The 22,044-nt window shown below is 34.9% G+C and overlaps 1 protein-coding gene across 6 annotated transcripts in view; it reads right to left on the reverse strand.

Moving 5' to 3' along the window:
• Positions 1–22,044, reverse strand: part of NPNT (nephronectin) — a 70,568-nt gene that overhangs the window by 37,799 nt on the left and 10,725 nt on the right. For 4 of the 6 annotated variants that reach the window (XM_079154695.1, XM_079154697.1, XM_079154692.1 and 1 more), the window contains exons 3-4: positions 16,804–16,854; positions 2,661–2,753 (exon numbers count right to left, since the gene is read on the reverse strand). In XM_079154695.1, the coding sequence (XP_079010821.1) occupies positions 2,661–2,753; positions 16,804–16,854 (144 nt within the window). The remainder of the gene's footprint in view (positions 1–2,660; positions 2,754–16,803; positions 16,855–22,044) is intronic. The other 2 variants (XM_079154693.1, XM_079154696.1) reach the window with 1 other exon arrangement.

The following is a 22,044-nucleotide window of genomic DNA, read 5'->3' on the forward strand; positions in this document are numbered from 1 at the left end:
CCATATCTCTGAGGCATGTTTTTGACTTTATTAAAATGTGTGCGCCTAGATAAAAACAGTCTGAGTTGATTTCTCATGCAGCAGCTATGGCCAGTACACTTTAACAAGTTCTGAGGGGGTCTAGGCAGCTCTCACACTTACCAGGTCTTTCACGGTAGCCTCTCTCAACCTGGCAGGACTCTCAGTCCACTGACTCAGAGACCATCTAAGCTGTTGTATCAGAAGACTCTACGGAACTCTTTGAAGTTCCTATGGTATTTAGGACCAAGAACCTTTATATGAATCAATCATTTATGTAACAAATTTAATGTGTATGTCACATGTGCAAGTCACCTTAATAATAGTTTTATGAAACTCAGAAATCACAGACACCACAAAGGGTTTCTGCTCTCAGGTAGCATAAACCTTTGCATCAGGAATGTGCCACAACTGCTTTTTTTTGTAAGGAGAACAAAGTAAGAGATGATTAGAACATATGAGTTTACTCTAAGCTGGGGTTTTATTTTCAAGATTGAACCTGAAGTGATATTTTAAGTGTCAGTACTATTTTTGCAGGTGTAAATCCCATTTTGCTACTAATAAAATCCTCTTCTACCTAAGGAATATGGTTTGGGAAGGCAAGATTTTAACTCATTATATTCCAAATTGTCTTGAGAAAAATAGGTATGTGTTATAGGAAAAAGCACTCGGTAAATTGGTTTTCTGAAAATAAGAGATACCCAGTGATGGAGCCTTGTCCAATAATAGTTTGAGTGTCTTTGAAGAATTAAAGTTAATACAGCTTCTGCAAATAAATTTAAGTCAAACCTGAAAGTGGCTTCTTTTAATAGTCTTCTTTATATAAATTCCTGACATGGGGATAACAAAGTTTTATAGTGTTGACATTTTAATAAAACCTCTGAGAGTTTATGTTTACCACTTTAAAAACAGAAGTATACTGGCATTCCAAGATGAATACTGATAACTCAAAAGCCAGAACCTAACATGCTGCTACTTGTAAATTTAAGTTAGTAAAGGGAAATCAAATGAATTTTTAAAATCAAACTCAGTTTTAGAGTAAACTAAGATAATAAAAACCCCAGTTATTCCAAAAAGACTACCCAAGTATGTTTGTAATTTCCAAGTTTAAGAAAGAGTATATTATAAAACAGAAATAAAACATTGGGAAAGTCAGTTATAAATCAAATAGCAGCTAATATAAGAACACACTTAAGGATAACAACTTCTCGGATCACTGGGACATGATGCACCACTAACATGGATTTCATCTGATGAGTGACTGTATATATTTTAAAATGTTATTGTTCTGGATGGTTGTAAAAACTATGTCTATAAATCATGATTGATATGACACTGCAAAGGGAGTGTCCTGGAACAAGAATCAGATACTGAAGTATTTGAACAATATCATTTCTGTATGAGATAAAGTCAAATAAAAATCCATGGGATAGTTAGACCCCACATTATCCTTTCATTTGACATTTAAGATGATAGAGTATTACTTTAAGAAATAAGTAAAAATTGACTCATCTTTTTAGTGAAATCTAAGCTGAACACTTATTTCTATCTTTTTAATGCCTAATAGTTAAAAATTTGGGCTAAAATTAAGAAGATAAGCCTTGTCCACCTTGTTAGGCAGAGTCAGAGGATCACACTTCCAGTTATAATTACTTCATCCAAAACTAATATAGTAGAAAGAATATGGATTACATAAAACAATAGCTGTAGCTTGATATATTGTCTTTTTTTTTAACCAATTAATTTTGCAAACTAGGGAAAGATACTTAATATCCCTGAACTTCAAATGAAAAGTGGAATAAAAATATATATTATTATTTATATCTTAATTATAATAAATAGCACTCTACTTTCTAATATCCTTAAAACAATGGAATATATAATATAAAGTATTTGGGACTCTGTATCAGATAAATGTTTGTTTTTATAAGCAAATGCTGCTGATTTTGTAATCACTTGCAAATTAATCCAGATTTTTATTTCTCAGAGGAGCATTTCAAATGAGTCAACTATTGAAGAGAGATTTTAAACACACAATCAGAGGGTTCATATTTGGAAGAAACTTCCAAATTTCAAGTCCAATGCCTTACCTGACTTCTGGTATTAAAGAGGAGCAGTAATTGGGGTTGGAGGAGGTTAATGATCTCCCCAAGACTTCCCAACTAGTTAGTGGAAGAACAAGAGTACCACAATGGGAGGCTTCTACACTACCACACTAGTGATGCAGTTGTGCTCATCAAAAAAACATTTTAATAAACATGAGGGAATGAAAATAAGAAAATATAGTTTATTTGTCTTTTGATAAAATCGAGTTTATTATATTTACCTTTTCTTACTTTTTAAAGAAATCTATCAGCAAAATGGCAGCTTATACCAGGTGAGGTGGTGCACACCTATAATCCCAGCAACTCAGGAGGCTGAGGCAGGAGGATGGTGAATTCAAAGCCAGCCTCAGCAAAAGCAAGGTGCTAAGCAACTCAGTGAGATGCTGTCTTTAAATAAAATACACAATAGTGGCTCAGTGTTCAAGTGCCCCTGAGTTCAATCCCTAGTACCTCCCCATCCCCACTAAAAATGGGGAATTTAAATTTTTTAATTTGTCAGGAATAGAGGTGATATATGACTTTAGTCTGTTTTCCTACCTTGGTTGCAGGTTTTTCCGGCATATCCAGGGTGACACTTGCACTTGTTAGGCCCAATACACTCACCATGTTTGCACTGTGGCTGGCACACAGCTGTAAAAAGAGGTCATGCATTATTGCTAGTTCAGCAAAACACCAACTATACAGCATCAATGTCATGGACTAGTTTGATAATAAAACAAATACTAAGAACTTACAACAAAGTGGCAGAAAGATACAAAATCATTGTTTACCATAGACCCTGTCCACACGTCACACATACATACACACTCACACATCATGTGTGTACGTGTGTGTCTATCATTTGAAGCTGGGAATTTTTCTAAACTTTAGGACAAAACTCAATTTTAAAAATGTAAAATTATGTATAATCATACTGATGTCTGTCAACAGCTCTAACTTTAAAATAACTTGCACCAACAATTGCAAACTCATTCTCTCAAAATACTTAAAAACAGTAGCTTAGTCTGAAAATACCGACTACATGAGATCCAGATAAATTTCTAATTAAATAATAAAATGCTTATTTTATTAGAAATGATATTCTAAGTATGAAATGATTCAAGATGAAACATAAATTAAAACAACATATTTTAGTACTTTGATTTAAAGGTATTTCTATTATCTTAATCTTCTTAACCCTTAGGTTCATTACAATTCCTCTTCCACCCATAATGGCCTTTCTATGGCAACCATAGGAAATAGAAAGTTCTTAGTTTAACCTTCGCTCTCTTCTATCTACAATGCCCTGCTTCCCTCAACACCTCAAAATGCTATAAATCATCACCGAAGTCTCACAGTCTCATGGGAATTCACTGTATGCCAGCAATTCTCAACTAGGGATACTTTTGCCCCTTGGGAACTTTTGGCAATGTCTGGAGACATTTTTGGCAATCACAATGGGGAGGGGATGCTATTGTCATCCAGTAGGTAGGGAACAGGGATACTGCTAAATATCATACAACGGAGACAGCACCCCGCCCCCCCCCCCAAAAAAATTTCCAACCCAAAATGTGCCAATACTGAGAAACTTTTCTCTACAATGTACCCATGATGTTATGCCAGCTACTACAATAGAGAAAGAATAATTGTATGGCATGGTTACTGGTTCCAAGGAACCTACAATCTAGATGAAGGGGCAAAACAATTACATGTTTTTAATTCAAGATATTAGTTTTGAACCAAATAGATAGCGTATATAAATTGTATAAAGAAATAATCACACAGGCAAATCCATACAGATTTATACAGAAAACCTCATAGAAAAGACTTGCATTGGTTCTTACGGCATAGAGAAATAAAAGGGAGAAGAGAATTACACAGCAATGTAGACCACAGGTTAGTTAGAGGTCACTTAGGGGACTTGTGTAGGTAGCAAGATGGGTAAATGCTGGAGGAAGCATAAGAAGCAATCATACACGAATGGTGTCAGATGATGGTTTTCCTTAAATTTCATACTGAGGAATATACACTATTTGTAGGACATGAAAACTTTCTGAACATCTGTTATCATTGGGACAATTAGTGGGTAAAAATGAAAGCTCCTGGATATTAGCATGATGAGTATGTATAGAACAGACTGGAAAGGTGTGGTGGCAGAGAAAGCACACGAGCAATCACTCAGGTCTGAGGCAAGGAAGGCGCAGGTTGTGTCAATGACAGGAAAAGACTCAGCTTCAGCCACCATTGCGTGAGGAGCAGATGAACCTTGAAGACCTGGGGAAATGGTGTCAACAAGGGCCCTGAGATTTTAAGCCCCTTGACACCTTTTCCTTCCCACATCAGCTCCTGCCACTCTGTATTCTGGGATGGGCTCCCAGTTTCCTTTCTGACAATTCCCAAACACCATTTCCTTTAAAACTCCTGCAAAACTGATGTGAATGCTTTTTGTTGTTTTCTACATCTCCTCACTCACCTTTCACTCAACCTTCCCTCACTTGCCCTCCCACATGCGCATCTACTAATCTTATTCTCAGGTCTTTCCTACTATTTGTTACTTCTACTGGACCCTCTACCATTAATGATCCTTAGACAGTGCTGCTCAGGAGGTATTTAATTTAAAAGCCCTGCAGAGAGAGGGTGAGCTGAGTTCAAGTGGTAGAGAAATACACTGAGAAAATTCTTTAAATCTGATTTTAGACACTGCATTAAATTCAAATGGAGACAATTTTGTTCAGATCTGTGAAAAGAAATGAACTGTCTGAGAGAAACTTCTGATGTTACTCTCAGTGAATTATACACATGATAGACGGTTTATACTGTACACAGCTTTTAAAACAAGTCCCAATCTGGATGTAAATGCAAGGTTGGAAAAAAATTAATATTTAAAGAAAAGGATATTCCATATATTTTAATGCTTGTATATGAATACAATCCAATAATCAAGTATCACTGAGGGCAACCACATGTTTTTTAAATAAAAGAAACACTTCAAATCACTAGATGTAAATCAAAGTAATAATCCCCTAGAATAATTGAAATTTGAAAATATTTCTAAGAACATGAAAAAAGTATAGAAAATGTCACTTAAAAATAGGAAGACGTTTATGTAGAAGAGGCATGTTATGAAACAACTGAACCTGAGGCCCCAGGGTGTACTGGTTTTGACCCCTGCCTAGCTTGATGATCTTCTATTTATAGTGTTTCCAGGTGCTCTATAAGAACAAAAGATCTTATTGTTCCTTCTCCCTTTTTCTAAGCAGAATGCCCTAGTCTTAGGCACATCAAATGCACACATTATCCGAGGTCAAGGCTGTTAATGTTTCTTCCATGTTTAGGGAGTTTGTATCTTAAAGCAAACTGCTGATCTGACAGGCTATTCAAAAAATGACTATTAAGTTAGCCAACAACTATTAAAAGTAACAGTATACTCATAAAGCATATATAATCCATTATTTTCTTTCTAGAAAAAGAAAATCCTTTGAAATTTTTTGCACAAAAGTATTTTCTATTATCTTGTTGGCTTTAGGTTTGGAATAGGATTCAATAAATGCATATTGAACATTTGTTACATACAATGTATGATACTGGACAAACAGTGGAGAGATGAGAGAATCACAGGATATGAAAAATTAACTGTGTAACATTGTTGAAGCTATGACAAGGTCTACTACAGAGAGATCCTGGAGAGGCCTCAGATGTATGCTGTAATCTGCTCAATGTGTTAGAGGTAAGAGGCTTTTGGGACAGGAAACAAAAGGTTTTCAAAATATGAACAAAGTGTGGGGGATAGTCGAGGGGATACTCTGTGAGTGCAAAGTGTTCTCATGGGACTATGGTGTAAAGTGCTTAAAACAGCCGAAGAGATCAAAGGAAAGGCTAAAATAGATCATAAAAGGCCAGCTGGATTCTTTGGATTCTCACCAACATCTATCTTTCATTTCTCCTCTGCCTCAATATAGGATGGTATTTGCTTTTGTTGGTTTAGTTTTGATGTGTTGTTTTGTGTTATTGTTATTATTTGGAGCAGAAGATGAGTTAGCAATGGAAAACTACATTTCCCTTCCTTCTTGGCAGACATGGGTAACCAAATGACTAAATTCTGGTGAACTGGAATATAAACAGAAGTTACTGGATGCTACTTAAACAAGGGGGCTGATGATTATGCCCCCCTCTGCCTTTTTGCCTGGATTGTGGAAGTCATGGCTGACCTACACAGGCCTTTTATGACCATGAAATGATCTCAAGAATGAAAAAATAGAGAGAGTAAAAAGTCATACTATTAACTCTAAATTCTTTCTGTCTACTGCTACTTCCAGCCAAATACAATTCCTAACTGACTGGACTTCAGCCGTAGGCTGGGGAATCTGAACTTCATCTGTTTATTATCAAGCCAGCAAAAGTTTTCTTCAGATATATACTTTGAATAGAAATGTTATAAGTAGATCCTAGTAGTGGAATAAAACTAATCAAATTTATTTTATAAATACAATTCCAAATACAAGAGTATAAAATAACTTTATTTTCCACATATAAGTAACTAGATTAGAATTTACATACCTGTTTTAAAACTGGAAAAAAATGACTCCCAACTTTCATGTAAACTCTCTGCTTTCTAATAACTGGCTTAATTATAATGGGACAATCAGAAGCCAGTAAAAACCAGCTTTTGTAAATTGCATTGTTCTGTGAATAGCAGGTCATCTATCTCCTCCAAAAAGGAGGATAAATCATCTATTTGCACTTAATAGTAATCTTCTAAAACATCAAAAATAGATGATACACTTGACTTAGAAGAAATAATGTCCCTATTAGTGCTACAGATTAATCAGAAAAGTCAGCATTGCTCCTCTGACCTTCATATGGGTCAAGGACAGAAAGTTTGGGTCACATTTGATTGTTCACTGAGTCTGGCATCCATATACAGTTTAGCAGCAGTAAATAAAGGCAGGGAAAGGTAACAGATATTATGGTTTGGATGTGAGGTATCCCTAAAAGTTCATGTGTGAGACAACGCAGGAAGGTTTGGAGAAGAAATGATTGGGTTACAGCCTTAACCTAATCAGTGAATTAATCCCTCAGGGGATTAATTGAGTGGAACCTGGAAGTGGGTGGGATGTGGCTGGAGGAAGTGGTTCATTGGGTGCATGGCTATGGAGTATACATTTTGTATCTGGAGAGTGGAGTCTCTCTGTCTCTCTCTCTCGCTATCTGCTTCCTGATCACCATGTGAGCTGGTTCCTTCTGCCACACCCTTCCACCATGATGTCCTGCCTCACCTTGAGCCCTGAGGAATGGAGCCTGCTATCTATGGACTAAGACCTCTGAAAATGTGAGCCTTCTAAAAAACCTTTCCTCCTTTACTGTTGTTCTGGTTGGGTCCTTTAGTCACAGCAGTGAAAAAGCTGACTAAAACAACAGTTGTGACAGATTTCTCCCCATTCCCTAAAATCAGTTACCAGAATTAAGCCCAACAAGGCAAATCACACTCAAAATTTACTCTCCCTCATTCTTGTAGCATAATATCCACAATGACCTTAAAATAACCTCTAAATTATTGTTATTACTAAAAAGGAACCACGCCTCAACAGCAAAGCAACGTAGCTCTTTAATGTCATATATCCAAGCTTCTACTATTTACTGCATTCTAAAATTTTCCTCTTAAAAATCCATTCTCACTGATGTCACTGTAGTTCTGAGGGCTGGACAATGTTTTTTAATTCTGAAGTAAGTAGTGAGTTACCAAATAAGTTAGGAAAAATGAAACTTCCACCTCAATTCTACAATGCTTCACATGTAAGCTAATCACAGTGGGAATCAAGTGCCCATGTTTCAAAAATAAGGACATGTTGAGATGCCCAAGGAGATAGCAACTCTGAAAACTGACAAGGGAAAAGCCAACACAACCTCAGGTGTTGTTGGTAACTTGAGAAGGACTTCCCCTGAGTCCTAAGTGTCATTTGTAATTTTTGCAATCTATGTCATGTTGTCATTCAGACATGGCACTACCAAAGGCAGAACAAAGAACCTTGTCTGCCAGGTTATCTTACTTAGAAGCAAAGGTGACTAGCACACAAGTGTAGGGCAGAAGAATGAATAGATACCAAATGGAGAGATTTCAGAGAGCTCACATTACATCCAGCAAGCTCCAAAGAATTCAGATATGCATAAACTCATTTGAAAGGAAAAGAAAATGTGATGAGGAATATCTTTTCAAAGAGCACTGGTCTTGGAGGAGGAAAAATTGCTTAAAGAAGCATGAAATAACTTGCTGCTATATTAACAGAACCTGGAAAGACTGAAGGCAGAATTTTATAGGATCCAGTGGAAGGGGCTTGAGCCATCACATAATGCACATAGAACAAAACCCAGAGGAAATAATCTGAGCATCCAAATCTCCAGAGGAAAACAACTCTCAGTTTCCCCAATACTCTATATTGTATTGTCAATTATTAAGTTCAATCTAAGTTCCTGCTGCAGTAAAAACTCAGTAAAAATGCCCTGTTATCATTAAAAAAAAAAAAAAAAAAAAAACTGTTAAATGTTCCCATGCAAATGGAACTCAACACCATTTTATGTGACTGACTGAACTTATCCTTACAGTATCCACAGAAGGCAGGAGGGAGGCACATGTTCTCTTCGTTTCACCAGCAAACATGTGAAAATACAGAAGGTTAAGTGCGGTGACCAATTCCAGGTCATGCTCAGTCCACTGGTTCCTCTGGTGTCAGAAAAAGAGCAGAAAAACCAGCTGGCGAGTGGTTTTGGAGGGGAAGAGAAACAGATTATAGCAAAATGCTAAGCAGAAAAGAATGAGAGGAGGGGTGGAGGATGGTAATTAAAAGATGAAGGTATTTAGGTTACATTTCTAGGAAGAAAAAGGTGCAGTTAAGAACAAAATCTATCATTAAAAAAAAAAAAAAAAAAAAAAAAAAAAAACTAAGGTAACCAGCCAGAATATTTTAAAATAAAATAATCTCTTTATTGCTTATGGTGTATAACTGCTGGCTGGATTCTAAACAATAGGTTATAGAATTATTATCTCTTTTGAAGTATTACTATCTCTAGGGATTTTTCCCTCCCTTTGGGCTAAATTTAATATTATGGAATTAAGAACTAAGTAATCATGAATTACAGTCAAATAGCCAAGGTCAATAAATAGATGGTGGTAGCCAAGGTCAATAAATAGAGCATAAAGTTAAAATAAATAAGAGTTTCTGGTCCATATAATGTTGTTTCTCTAGAGCTGCCAGGTAATTATTTATTTTTGTCTTTGGAAACATCCAATTTAGACAAATTTCTCAAGTATCTATTTCATTTGTTACTAATTAACTTTTAATTCCTCAAGTAGCCCAAAGGAAGATAAGTGGCTGCATCTACATCTTGCATCTCAAGTGAACTTCTGTTTATCATAATTAAGGCACTATCCCTTTCTACTTCAAAAATCTTCCTCTGAGCACTGTTGTCACTTTCAGTTTACTTGGAATTTTAACTTTTTTTTCTACATGGAAATTAGCATAAATGCCCAAATTAGACTTTAGGAACACATAAGTGTTACTATTTATTTGAAAAGTAAGTAAGGCTTTTTTTGTTTTTGTTTTTTTGTAAGTAGGATACCAGCAGTAATGAGCAAACCTAGCATCGAAATTTTTGTTCTCTATATCATTCCTCAATAAGAGGAAGGAGGCCTGGGGTGAGGAGGCTAGAATATTCTTCTATGGAAAAAAATCAAGGAAATATTCAAAAACTGGTGAATATATGTGAAAATGGTAGAGAAGCTGGCTTGGAAGAGTTTCAACCAGCCAAATGTGTGATAATTTGAGCACCAAATGATAGTAATGATAATAATTGAATAACAAAAGGACACATGGTTTCAAAGTGAATCTAAAAAATAGAGGAACTAAACTCTTTTTTATAGAGGGATACCAGCCAATATGTGTAGGGGGCTTGATAAAATTTGAAAAACTTTATTTTAAAACCATTATTGACATAACTGATTTGAGAAAAGATGACCCAGAGATGCTAAAACTCACACAGTTGAATGTTTGCTGGCAAACAGGATATTCAGTTTCAATGTACTACCCTCAGAGTATCTGCTACGTACTAAGGGAAAAAAAGAAAACTTTCAGTATAGAAATCTGGTAGATACCACCTTAATCACACAATCGAACTAAGCTTCACCAATAATAAAACATGCTGATATTATATACAATGGCAAGATCCTAACATATTATCATCTACAGGATATTCTTCACCCCTCCCCCCCAAAAAATTAACCTAAGCTGACATGAACCACAGACAAATTTAGATTGTGGAGCATTCTACCAAGCAACTGAAGTGACCTCTTCAAAAACGACATGTCGAGAAGAAAAGAAAAAATGTGACAGAAATGTTCTAGATTAAAGGATACCAAAAAGAAATATCAGCTTAAATGTACAATTTGATACCTGATTGGATCTGGATCAAAAAGAGGATAAAATCCACATAAACCATTATTGGGACTATGAACTATTTGTTATACAGTATTATTGTATCTATGTCAAATTTCTTAAGTGTGATAATAATATTGTGGGTTTCTAGATAAATATCCTTCTTCTTCAGTGATGAATGCATGAATTCTGAAATATTTAGGCAAAAAGTGCTATTATAAGAGTAGGTTAATTTCAAATGGCAGAGAGGGGGGAAAGAGAGAGAGAGATGTAAAATGTTAACAATTACAAGTGAAGAGTATATGGGTATTTACTATTCCTATTCTTTCAACTCTTTTGTAAAGTTTAAATTGTTCAAATACAAAACCAGCAAGTATAATATGGATTCTCTATGGATGTTATTTGAGAACTGTCATTCATTTTTCAGTGAACTTTAGAATAGAAGTAAAGAATAAAGATGCTTGAGTTAGAATACTGGGGTTCCAGAATTTCACTTAGGAAATGCATGAACTATGCAAATTACTTAGCTTTGCCCTGCTTTCAAATGGAGATCAGAGGGTAAGCTGTGGAAACTTGTCATCACCGCCATTTTTCTAACTTAAAAAATCGTAAATCCATGCAATTCATATAGAATTTATTCCATAAGTTTGAGAGGACTGAACAAGAAACAAAGTACTAAAAACAATACCCATCTCCAAGTAAAAGCTCAATAAAATGCAAGTTATGATAAGGGTTCTAAGTAAGAAGGAAACTGTGTAAGATACCATAGTACGAGCTGGGGATACAAAGTGAATAAGTGACCATCCTTAAGTAGGTAGGACCAGGAAAGAGAGACAAAAGCAAGCAAAGACACCTTTATATAACAGATGAACAGGAAGGGCGTGGAAGAGGCATTGGTTAGGTTTAGGGAAGTCAGAGGTTTTGGAAAAGAAGAAGAGCTAAATAATTCTTTGAAAGAGGGCACTAACAAGCTATCTGATGTCACAATGTCTGATTTCATGAGGTTAAAATGAACTACATTATGGTATTTCTCTTAATTTCAAATTATCATGTCTTTTTAGTTAAAGAGCTATTCTAATATTGAGCAGGTTTACTGAGAAATCACCACAAAGGGCCAGAAAATTTTAATGTGACCATCATGACCTGTTTCAGAACCAAAATCCCTAAAAGGCTCACTGATATATAATTAGTTAAGCTATATATTAATAATTTAAAAACAAATTTAACTTTATGACTATGTATAGACTATGTATAGACAATGATATATCTGTCAATGTGAATTTTAGGTCTTTTTTAGAAGGAAAACATTAATTGTTCCAAACTTATCTGATGAAGAATCTTAACCAGAAGTTTGGAAACCTAACTGTCCTAAATGTCCATCAAGAAGAGAATGGTGAAATAAGTGAGGACATACTGGTCTTTGTCCCTCCAGCATTGTGGACTTCAATCCAGTTCTACGCTGCTGTTAGAGGGGCCTCACTGACCCAGAATCTTGGCATGGTATTGCCCTTCCTACAGCCATTCACCAGCTCCCCACCATGTTTACTTAGCTCATAATATGAGATCAAAAACTAAGCATGGCATTCAGTACTGTATTTCATGAACTGACTTCTGCCTAGTCCACACATCTCCAACATATACACAAATACACCAACTAATTGCAGTTCCCAGAAAGTTACATTAATACCAGTACACAGTCACATCATAGAAGGCCATCCTTCCCATTGTCTGCTGAATTCATGTCCAGACAGGCTTCAACACTCAGTTTAACCATTACCATCTCTGAGATTTGCTTAGCCTTAGTTGAGTGTATAGTCTCTTCAGGGCTTCTATAAGCCTCTATGCATACTTCTGTCATACATTACATACAGGTAGAAATTTATAATATGTATCTCACTCACACTATATTTTTGTAGTTTTTAAATCTAGTTCCTTCACTAGACTTTGAGTTCTTTAAAAACACAGTACCTTCTCTGAAACACTACAGTCTCCTGACAACGACAGTCATGACAGGTGTACAAGGTGTTAAAAGAATAGAGAAGAAAGAAATTCTCTGCAGGGAGGCAGGAGCAGGAAAGATGCCAGGAAAGGCTTTCAAGAGGAAATGTGAGCTGAATCTTAAAAGGATGAGCAGGAATTCACTATGTAATAGGTGAAGGGACTTTTCCCTCAGAATGAGCAGCATAAGAAAAGTCAGAGAGGCATGAAATAGCAGAGGTTCTGAAATGCAAGGGCAGCCCACTGTGACTGGGGCTGGACAGTGAAAGATAACCCTTCAAACCTAAGGCAGCTGTCACGCTGAAAAGCCTATACTCAAAGTCAGGATTCTATCCATAATTGTGAACAATCAGTGGACTGTAAGCAGTAGACAACACAATCAGATTACACTTATGTATTTTCAAAAACATAAACGAGGTGCTTTTTAGAATCTTAAGAGTTAAGATCTATGATATGTAATAAGGTCACTAGATAGGCAGAAAAAATATATTCATTATCCCAGTAAACTGTATTTCCTAAATAATATAATCCATTTATTAAAATTGCATCTTATTCATCATTTTTAAATTTCTTTTATATAGAAATGCCTAGCCCTTTTACCTTTAAAAGTGCACTAACCCAAGTGGACGAGGCATTTCAGGAGCTATTACACTGGGTATAAAAATGTGTGAGGCACAGTCCTCACCTTCAAGGAATGAAACTTCAGCAAAGTAATTGATACAGGTTCACAACAACTGAAATTATAGGCTTTCTGCAAGTGTTACAACAACATGTAGAGAAGGGACAGATTTCCCACTGAGAGTTGGGAAGGCATAAGAGAAGAGGACATTTGTGCTTCATCTTGATTGAGTTAGGAGAGAATACAAACTGAAAAACTAAGTGTGATTATCCATTTCTAACAATGATTCACTTTCGGGCAAATATTTGTCTAGAAATGGGAGTGACGGCAAAATAAAATAGATAAAGCCAACCAAAAGGGGAAGAAGATATATGGTCTATAGAGGGTATTTTTTGTTTTAAGTCCTGATATAAACAAATGTTGAATTACTAGTTTCTTTCAACTGTAGTCCAAAATGATAAACCAAAAAGAAATTTTCAAGAACTTAAAAACTATTAGATCACAATTCTGCAGACGTGGAACATAGTATTTTACCAACCCCACATTCTTCTACTGATAGGTCAATCCTCTATGAAGGTAGCTATGACAACACTGACTGAAGTTATGACAAGAAAAAGAAGGAAGGTCTGGGTAGGATGGTGGTGGAAAGAAACTGAATCCTCTCCTGTTCTTTAAATATCACTCTAAAATCCAATTTTCACATACAAACTTTTCCACTCCAGTCTCATAGGCACTTCAAACTTGACATATCCAAAATTGGTGTCATCATCTGCACCTTCTCCTGTGTTTCTACCTCACCAAATAACAAGTTAGAAACTTAGGAGACTTCCTTGATTCCATCTTCTGCACTCTCAAGCATCACAGCCATATTTTAGTAAATGTGAGCCAGTTCCTGAGTTCAGTTCTCTGTAGGTATTTTCTCATTTGATCCTCATTAAAAATCTTATGAGGTGATACCCTTCTCTCCATCTTACCAAAAAGGAGCTTTAGCTCAGAAAGTTTAAGTTTCTTAAAAATGCAATTTTTAGTGGCAGTCAATCTTGTCCCACCACTGCTCTAATGCCATGTGACTTTCCACCCTTCCCCGCCCCCAACTTATCTTTTAATACCTATCCTTTTTTTTTATCCCAACCCTAGTACTTAAAATCAAGCCCTATTTCTCATCAGGTTGGCAGTAATAGCCTCTAGTCCTGAGCCTCAAGTAATTATAGTTATTCTCTAAATTGCCAAAGAGGAAGTTCAGAAACTGGCCCCAAACATCAAATGCTTGCAGTCTGAGACATTTATCCTGGAGGAAGTCAATCCCATGGTACAATAGAGCACATGCTTTTTCCAAATGGGACAACTGCTTGAGAAGCTCTAACCCACAGATTCCATGCAGCAATGCAGAACCAGCGATTTTTCAATATAGCCTGACAATGTTTCCTGTGAATCACTGGCAAGTATTTAAAAAAATGTGAAAACTCTAAGCAAAACAAAATTCACTTGCATGCTAGATGTGACCCATAAGTACCAGCTTATATCCTTTGAAATATTAGTAATTTCCCTGCTTAAGGTCTTTAGTGTTCTCCACAACTTTGGGGTAAAACCTGAGCTGTTTGGCATGAGAAACCTTCACTAGTCAGTCTATTCCTATTCTCCCTCTGCATATCTCATCAGGCACCCTTCAAACATTTACCCACTGCTGGACTGAAGTTCTTACATTTCCTGGAATGTGCCCCTCAGTCTGGCTTCTGAGATTTTAATACATTTTTCTGTCTTCTCAGAGTGTCCTTCCTTTGACTTACTTGTCCCTCAGGATTTAGCTGGGCCATGACAACTCATCACTCAGTCTGGGATGTCCCCCGAGATGTGCTCACGTAGTATCCTATACTAAAACACACCTGGGGGCCTTAAACATTGATAGTGAACAACATTCCTTGACCACCATGTTATTGGGGTGATGTCTGCAGAGGTGGGTGCAGCATCAGACCAGTAACAGTACTTAATACATGTGAGTTGGACAAATGAATCAACTGAACACCTCTGAGCCCATGAATTCTTCTCCCCTTGATCCTGCCCAGCAGGAAGTGATTCTTCCCCTGAACTCCCTCAACATTACATCCATCTTTTCTATTTTAGAATCATAGTAGGAATAAGAGTCAATCATCATACCAAATTGAATTCCTTGAAAGCAAGGGTCCATGTTTTATCAATCTTTATATCTTCCCAGCATCTAACTCAGCTCCCAGCCTCTAGTGAGCTTTCAGATGCTGGTCAGATAAATCACCATGACTCTAAATGTTAAGCTTCCACGATTCAATTCTATTTCCTTCTGGTTCCTTATCCAAGTGCAAACACTATTAGATAACCAAAACTGTTCCACTCTGAGGTCTGCAGATAAATATTATAAGAGAAATGGGAAAGAAATGGTGCAAAAACACAGACGGCTATCTGATTAGAGGTTTTATTTTAGAAATGAATGACTAGATAAATTTTCTGCTTCCAATTGATTATTTAGTTCCAAAAGATGGGCATGGTGAATAAAATATATTTAAAAACATGTACGATGTATCCTTCATCTAACCCTAGTAAAACACAGCTCACAGTTCTTCATTTGTATTCTCCATATTAACCATACATTAACAACAGCAAACATTTACCAAGAATTATTCCATATGACTAGCAACAATATTAAAAAGTAGGTTTAAAGATTACAAATTGTGTCTTGAAAAGTAAAATAAAATGTCTAGTTTCTCATTGCTGGTAAGTTATAGAAACAGGTCCTCAACATGAATCTGTGGATGACAAAGCACACATTCTACTCTTTCTTTGCCATTGCCTCCTTGGCCTCAGGAACAGCTATCAGTCAATCCTGTAACTGTTACTAACTGTAAAATACATGTGTTTTGATTTTTTAGTCAACCTGAAAAAAGAAATTCTTTAAAAAAAAAGTCTAGTACTATCAATTTTGTTCCCAAATGTTTTTAAAATTAAAATCTTACTCATTTTCTATGACGTGATAGAATCTTTAATCAATGAGTTTAAAGTACATTGTCTTCTTGGAACCAATTCCACTGAACATTAGAATTTCACATATTTCACCAAAATTTTCCACTAAAATGTCATACAGTGATTAATTAAGTAACATTATTCACGGCCCAAAATAATTTAAACAAGGAACGTTCTACATACCAATGCAATAGCATGAAGATCCATTAGTGCTATTAAATAGCTTGAATATTTTATACAATAAAAATATTTCTTACCTGAATTGTTCCATGGAGAATTAATGAATATGAAACACACATTCCCTCAGGTTAACAATAGGCTGGTGTTAGTAATTTCATTTGGTACACTTTGTTTTATTTTACATTTGCTTCTTTAAGTATTAAAAATAGAAACTGCCCTTTAGGTTAGAAAGGAGGTCAATTTATTAGATTCATAAAATAAGAGAAATGAATTATAAACTGAAAGGGAAAAGCTTAATAACTGAATTAAAATTAATTTAGTATCATTATAAACAGATTAAGCACATCTCTAAGGAATATCATCTTCCCAAAAAAGCAACTCAAAAACACAACTAATATTAAATTCTTTATAGCTTTATAGAGTAAAAAGTTATGCCTTTCAAGACATAGATTAGCCAAAATTATTTCAAGAAATATGATCATCTAACCTTTGAGCTGGCACCTTATCCTGGCTATTCTCTGCCTTAAGACGTAGAAAGCTGCAAAACAAATGTCCAAAAAAAGAAATTCCAGATCTTTTCTCTGTAAGGAGGCTGGACTTGGGTATTTATCAACTTGTTACATTCCCGGAGACTTACACATATTCAACTCTCAGTGCTTTTCTGAAACAAAAAAAAAAATCTAGGACATGTTTAAAATAGTAATATTTTAGTCACCATTTTGTTATTAAAAAACATTTTGTAATAAAAATATTAACCAATAATTGAAGTTATGCTATTCTTTTATAGTCCAAATTCTAATGAAAATATTTCAGACCTTTCGTGACACTGTATCTTCCAATCCAATTTTTATTTTCAGAAAGTTAATTTTTGGTTTCTAGAGACAGTATCCTTTTATTTAAATGAATGTTGAACAAAACATATGAAAAAAAATTAAAACTTTTGATCAATTAGTAACCAAGTTTGGTAAAGTTTAAATTGATACATCTTTACTTACCTGTTTCTTATACATTATATGTTATGCTCCCTTTTTTCTTCAACTTTGGGAAGGAAATATTAAGTTTTTTTATTTTTTTTATTCCCTTTCGAAGCATTCTCTTCTTGCCTGGCTGCTTTGGTTGTCAATAGCAACAAGAATTAACTGTGAAAGCTCCACTATTTCACTTGAAGATGCATAAATAAGCCAGTTAGATGAAAGAAAAGGGGAGAAACTTATAACATTACTTATATGGTCAGGTTTTACCAGCCTAGAATCCTAGAGGTAAGGGAAGAGTGGATTTTATTATTTCTCTTTTGAATTAATGCCTTCTCTTTTGAAAGCATAAAACATCCGCTTTAACATATGATTATAATGTATATTTACTTGTCTATCTAAAATTAGGTGAGTGGAGCCTTCTTTTAATAGAAGAAAAAATTCTAAGTCAAATTTGATTCAATTGAGGCAATTTAGCTATTGATCCAGAATGATTGCTCTGTATTTTAAAAGACACACATTACATTTGCTCGCTAGACATTTTCTTCATATTGGTTAAGTTTTAACAAATTAGTATTCTGTTTTTATTGTTATTTTTAACTTAAAAAGAACTCACTATATCTGGATGTTGACATGTTCTTAAAATTGAATAATGAAACAGATCAGGTCTAATTTAAGCAAACATCTAAAAATAAATCAAAGCATAAATACATTCTGGATCACATCTTAGGAAAAACTGTTTGTGACTCTTGTTAGGAATAAGACAAAAAATATAAAAGGATACTGTTTCTTTAGTACATTTAAACTACCAATTTTGAGTAACCTAATTTATCAGGAAAATATTTTAAATTATTTTAAACAATGGCAAAACAAGCCAATAAAGAATAGCAAACATAGTTATTTTCTAACTAGCTATATTAGTACCAGGTAGCCAAACAGTTCTGTATAGTTTATTTCCTTACAACATCTTAAAGTTGGCTCATGTTTTTTCCTACTTAACATAAATTAGCCTGGACATACACAAATTTAGTAAATATTATGATATAAATATGTATACCTATTAAAACCTCAGCATAAAATTTTAGCCAGAATATCGTATTTTAAAATGTACATTTCAAAACTATACAAAACTATATTTAAAATTAAAGAAATGTTAAACCTGGAATAGATTGCTTCCACAAAGTTTCTGGGGTCTAGTCTCTATTGGTGGGTAAGGAAATTTTCATAGGCAACTATCATCACAATTTTTGTATATTTGCCAAAAATAAATGCTTTGCATGCACACTTTTCTGTGTGTGTGTGTGTGTGTGTGTGTGTGGTTTAGTGTACCACAAGGACTAAAATGGGATTCATTAGTAGCACATAATATAGAAAAATCTGTCCTTTTTTTTCCATACTAATTTGTTCCTCTACAGCCATTATAAAATGATCACCTGAGTAAACTCATGCAACATTGCCAGCAAAGCCACTTGGTTAAAGCTTACAACTCTAGAACTCCCTCTTGCAGCTTGTCCTAGGTCCACAGCTTCCATTTATCTGAGGGGTCCCAGGGATATTATACCCTTTATTATACATGGTTAAAATTCATAATTTTATGAAATGATGAGTCATATAAACCACAGAAATTAAATTATTCAGGGATTTACTTTTCTTGCCTGTTAAAAACAGGTTTACAGATCTGGAGACAGCCATGAGCTTTGTAAAGCATTAAAGAAAATGAAGGATAAGAAACCTTATGGAACTAAATAAGCTTTCTTATCCAAAGGTATACCTAACTTCTCATGTATAGCTTAATTACTCTAAAAAATTCTAAAATGTCCAAATATTAGACCAAGTATAGCCTTTGAAAGGAAAAAATAGAAGCTGTAGACTGAAATGCAGACGTGGATACCACAGACTCAGGCTGGAGACACACAGCCTCCTAATCAAGCAGCACAGCAGGACACAGACACCCCCTCACAGGTGACAAATGCCAGGTACAAAAAGGGAAAGGAGTTCTAGTCCCATGGCCCTAATCATCAGCTGGAACAAAGCAAAAACTCTAAACATTCTCTACAACTCAATCTTAAATTTTATGTTTTTCATTGCTGAAAAAGTTGGTATTAGCCCTGCAAATGCAATTCATAGTTATCCAACTTGGTATGTTTATAACACCAACATCCAAGACAATAGACCCCATGAAAACCACGTTAAGTAAGAACCTGGATGAGCCCAACTTCCAGTGCACTACTTCATAAGTATTAAGGTATAACAATTCATCAGACCTCAATACAAGATTGGAGAACAGAACGTTTAGCAACTTCATCCATTATCTTCCTATTTTTATACTTTCTTCCCTAAAAGTAACTGTTTCAAAAACCACTTCTGGTATTTAGAAAATGAAGCTGTACATCAGAATGTCTTAATTCCTGGTCATACACAGACAAAGATATGATGAATATTTTAATTCATCAATGAGTTTAAAAATCTATCCCAGGGACAAAGGAACTGAAAATCACCATTATCTTTCATTTGAACTTAGAACAATTTATCCAGTGGAAACTATAAACATAGTAACTATATACAATATAAAATCAACTCTAAACACTCATCATACATAAAAAATACAACTAATATGTGCTGCAATTTGTGTTTTTCTAACTGATCGCTGGCTTTGCTATTTGTTGGCATGCAAATACTTGGCAGATTACTACCAAGTTTCTATAAAAAGTTTAACACTGAAATAAAATAGGAGATACCAAAGACTTTGGAAAAATATTTTGGGTAGGGGGAAGCTTGTTGTGAGAAAGTCTATCCATGGAGTTAATTTCTGTAAATTTGGCAATACATATCTTTGACCACTGAAAATGAATTTGAGACCTCTGAACTATGAATTATGAAAATAAGGCTAAAGGTTTTTGAAAAATAACACTGTTTTTGGCAAAACATGAATAAATTCAGAATTGCTAATTGTTTTTTCCTTTTGTGTGCATAGGCACATATTTAAACTGGGGTGACAGAAAATAAGGGCTTCTAATAAAATAAGAGATGGGGAAGGTTAACTCTCCAAAATCAGTTACCATGTTCTTAAGCTAAAAAATCATTTTGACTCTTTATATCTGTCTCCTTCCACCAGAGTTAAGATAATAAGTTGACTTAATAATTTCATCAGTTAATTTAAACCAAAATTCTTCACGGAATCTATAATACAGAATGAATAAACAGATGTTGTCTAGATTTATGTGTATCAGGATTTCGGGATCCATTCCCTCTGGGGCTTCAGGAGTGCATAAAAATCAGTTCTTCCTCACACCCCAGTGAAAAGAAGACCTAAGTTTGGGTTTCAGATGATGAATGTTGAGTACTTCCCACAGACTTTGAATCTATTCAGACCTGAGTGACTCATATAAAAAGTATGCTCTCTGACATCCAAGTGAATTAGGGGACAACAAGTAAGGGTCTGTTTGACTCCTTCATACACTTTAAATAATCAGAAGCTTTGGAGGAGTGAAGAGAGGCCAAAGATTCTGTTGTTCCTGGGTTCACTGTATAAATGATGCCCAGAAGCAATGGTTGCACGTCTCCTCCATATCCCAAACCATAATTTGCATGGAAATGAAAAGGTGCATAGCAGAAGGGAGAAGAGATCATATATATTTTATACTTCAATGCATACAAAATTGATATTAAAATATCTCCCACTGATGTCTTTGCAGAACTCACTTATAGTAGAGCTCAAGGAACACCTATCTGCACTCCATTCATAATGTGTCTGGATACCAACTCCATCAATCACTAGCTGATCTTTAAAATATACAGATTTTAAAAATAAAATAAATAAGGACTGGCTTTTAACCTATTAAATAATACAGCAAACTTCAGGATCATCATCAGTGATTCCAACTTGAAATTGTCTTGTCTAACCTAGAACTTTCCATACAAAGCTCTGTAGCTTTTACCCTTCACAGCTAAATATTTTAGGTTGGATCATACTGAACCATCTAAAGCTAACTAGAGATAATATCTCTTAAACTACATGTAAACTAGCTTTGCATGAATTGCAATTTTAGAGTAAGTCTCTCTTCTCATGTTGGAGGAACTTCCACAAAACAACTTCTCAAAATCACCATTGCCTTCATGAAAGGAATGTTACTGTGGTCCCTTCCCCTCCATCCCTCCCTGCTCTGTAAAGGACTGCATGAAAGTCTTTCAAAATTATAGCAAAAGCCATGCTTTTTCTCCAAAATAACTGGTTTGGTTTTTTTGTTTTTTTTTTTTTTTCCCCTAGCAAACATCATGAATTATATAAGCAATAACACTTCCCTTTTTCCTTTGGCTACTTTATAGAGGCGAAGAGTCAAATTATGCAACATAGTTTCCTATGGCTTACATTTCTACATTTCATTAAAGCTCCTTCCACCATCTTTTATTTTAGCTCTTATACTCCCTTTAGTCCTTGTTAATTGTTTTCATATTTTATCCCATTAATTCCTAGAAGTTAATTTACATTTTTTCCAAACAAAAAAAGACATAAAAAATGAAATAAACAAATTCTATTTATATTTAAAGGTATCTTCTAAAGAATCAAAAATAGAAAATAACTGAGCAGTTTTCCACATTGCAATGTTAGCCAGGATTTATCTTTCTTTGAATCACATATTTTATATAAGAAAATTTATAACAATAAAATGAAAGCTCTTCAATTACTAATATAGAGATGGGAGATCTCCATAATTATCCTTTATCTAATTCCATTTAACAGTGTTAGTGATATATAC

Source organism: Sciurus vulgaris, assembly GCF_902686455.1.
Source record: "Sciurus vulgaris genome assembly, chromosome: 9".
In the NCBI taxonomy this organism is placed as follows: domain Eukaryota; kingdom Metazoa; phylum Chordata; class Mammalia; order Rodentia; family Sciuridae; genus Sciurus; species Sciurus vulgaris.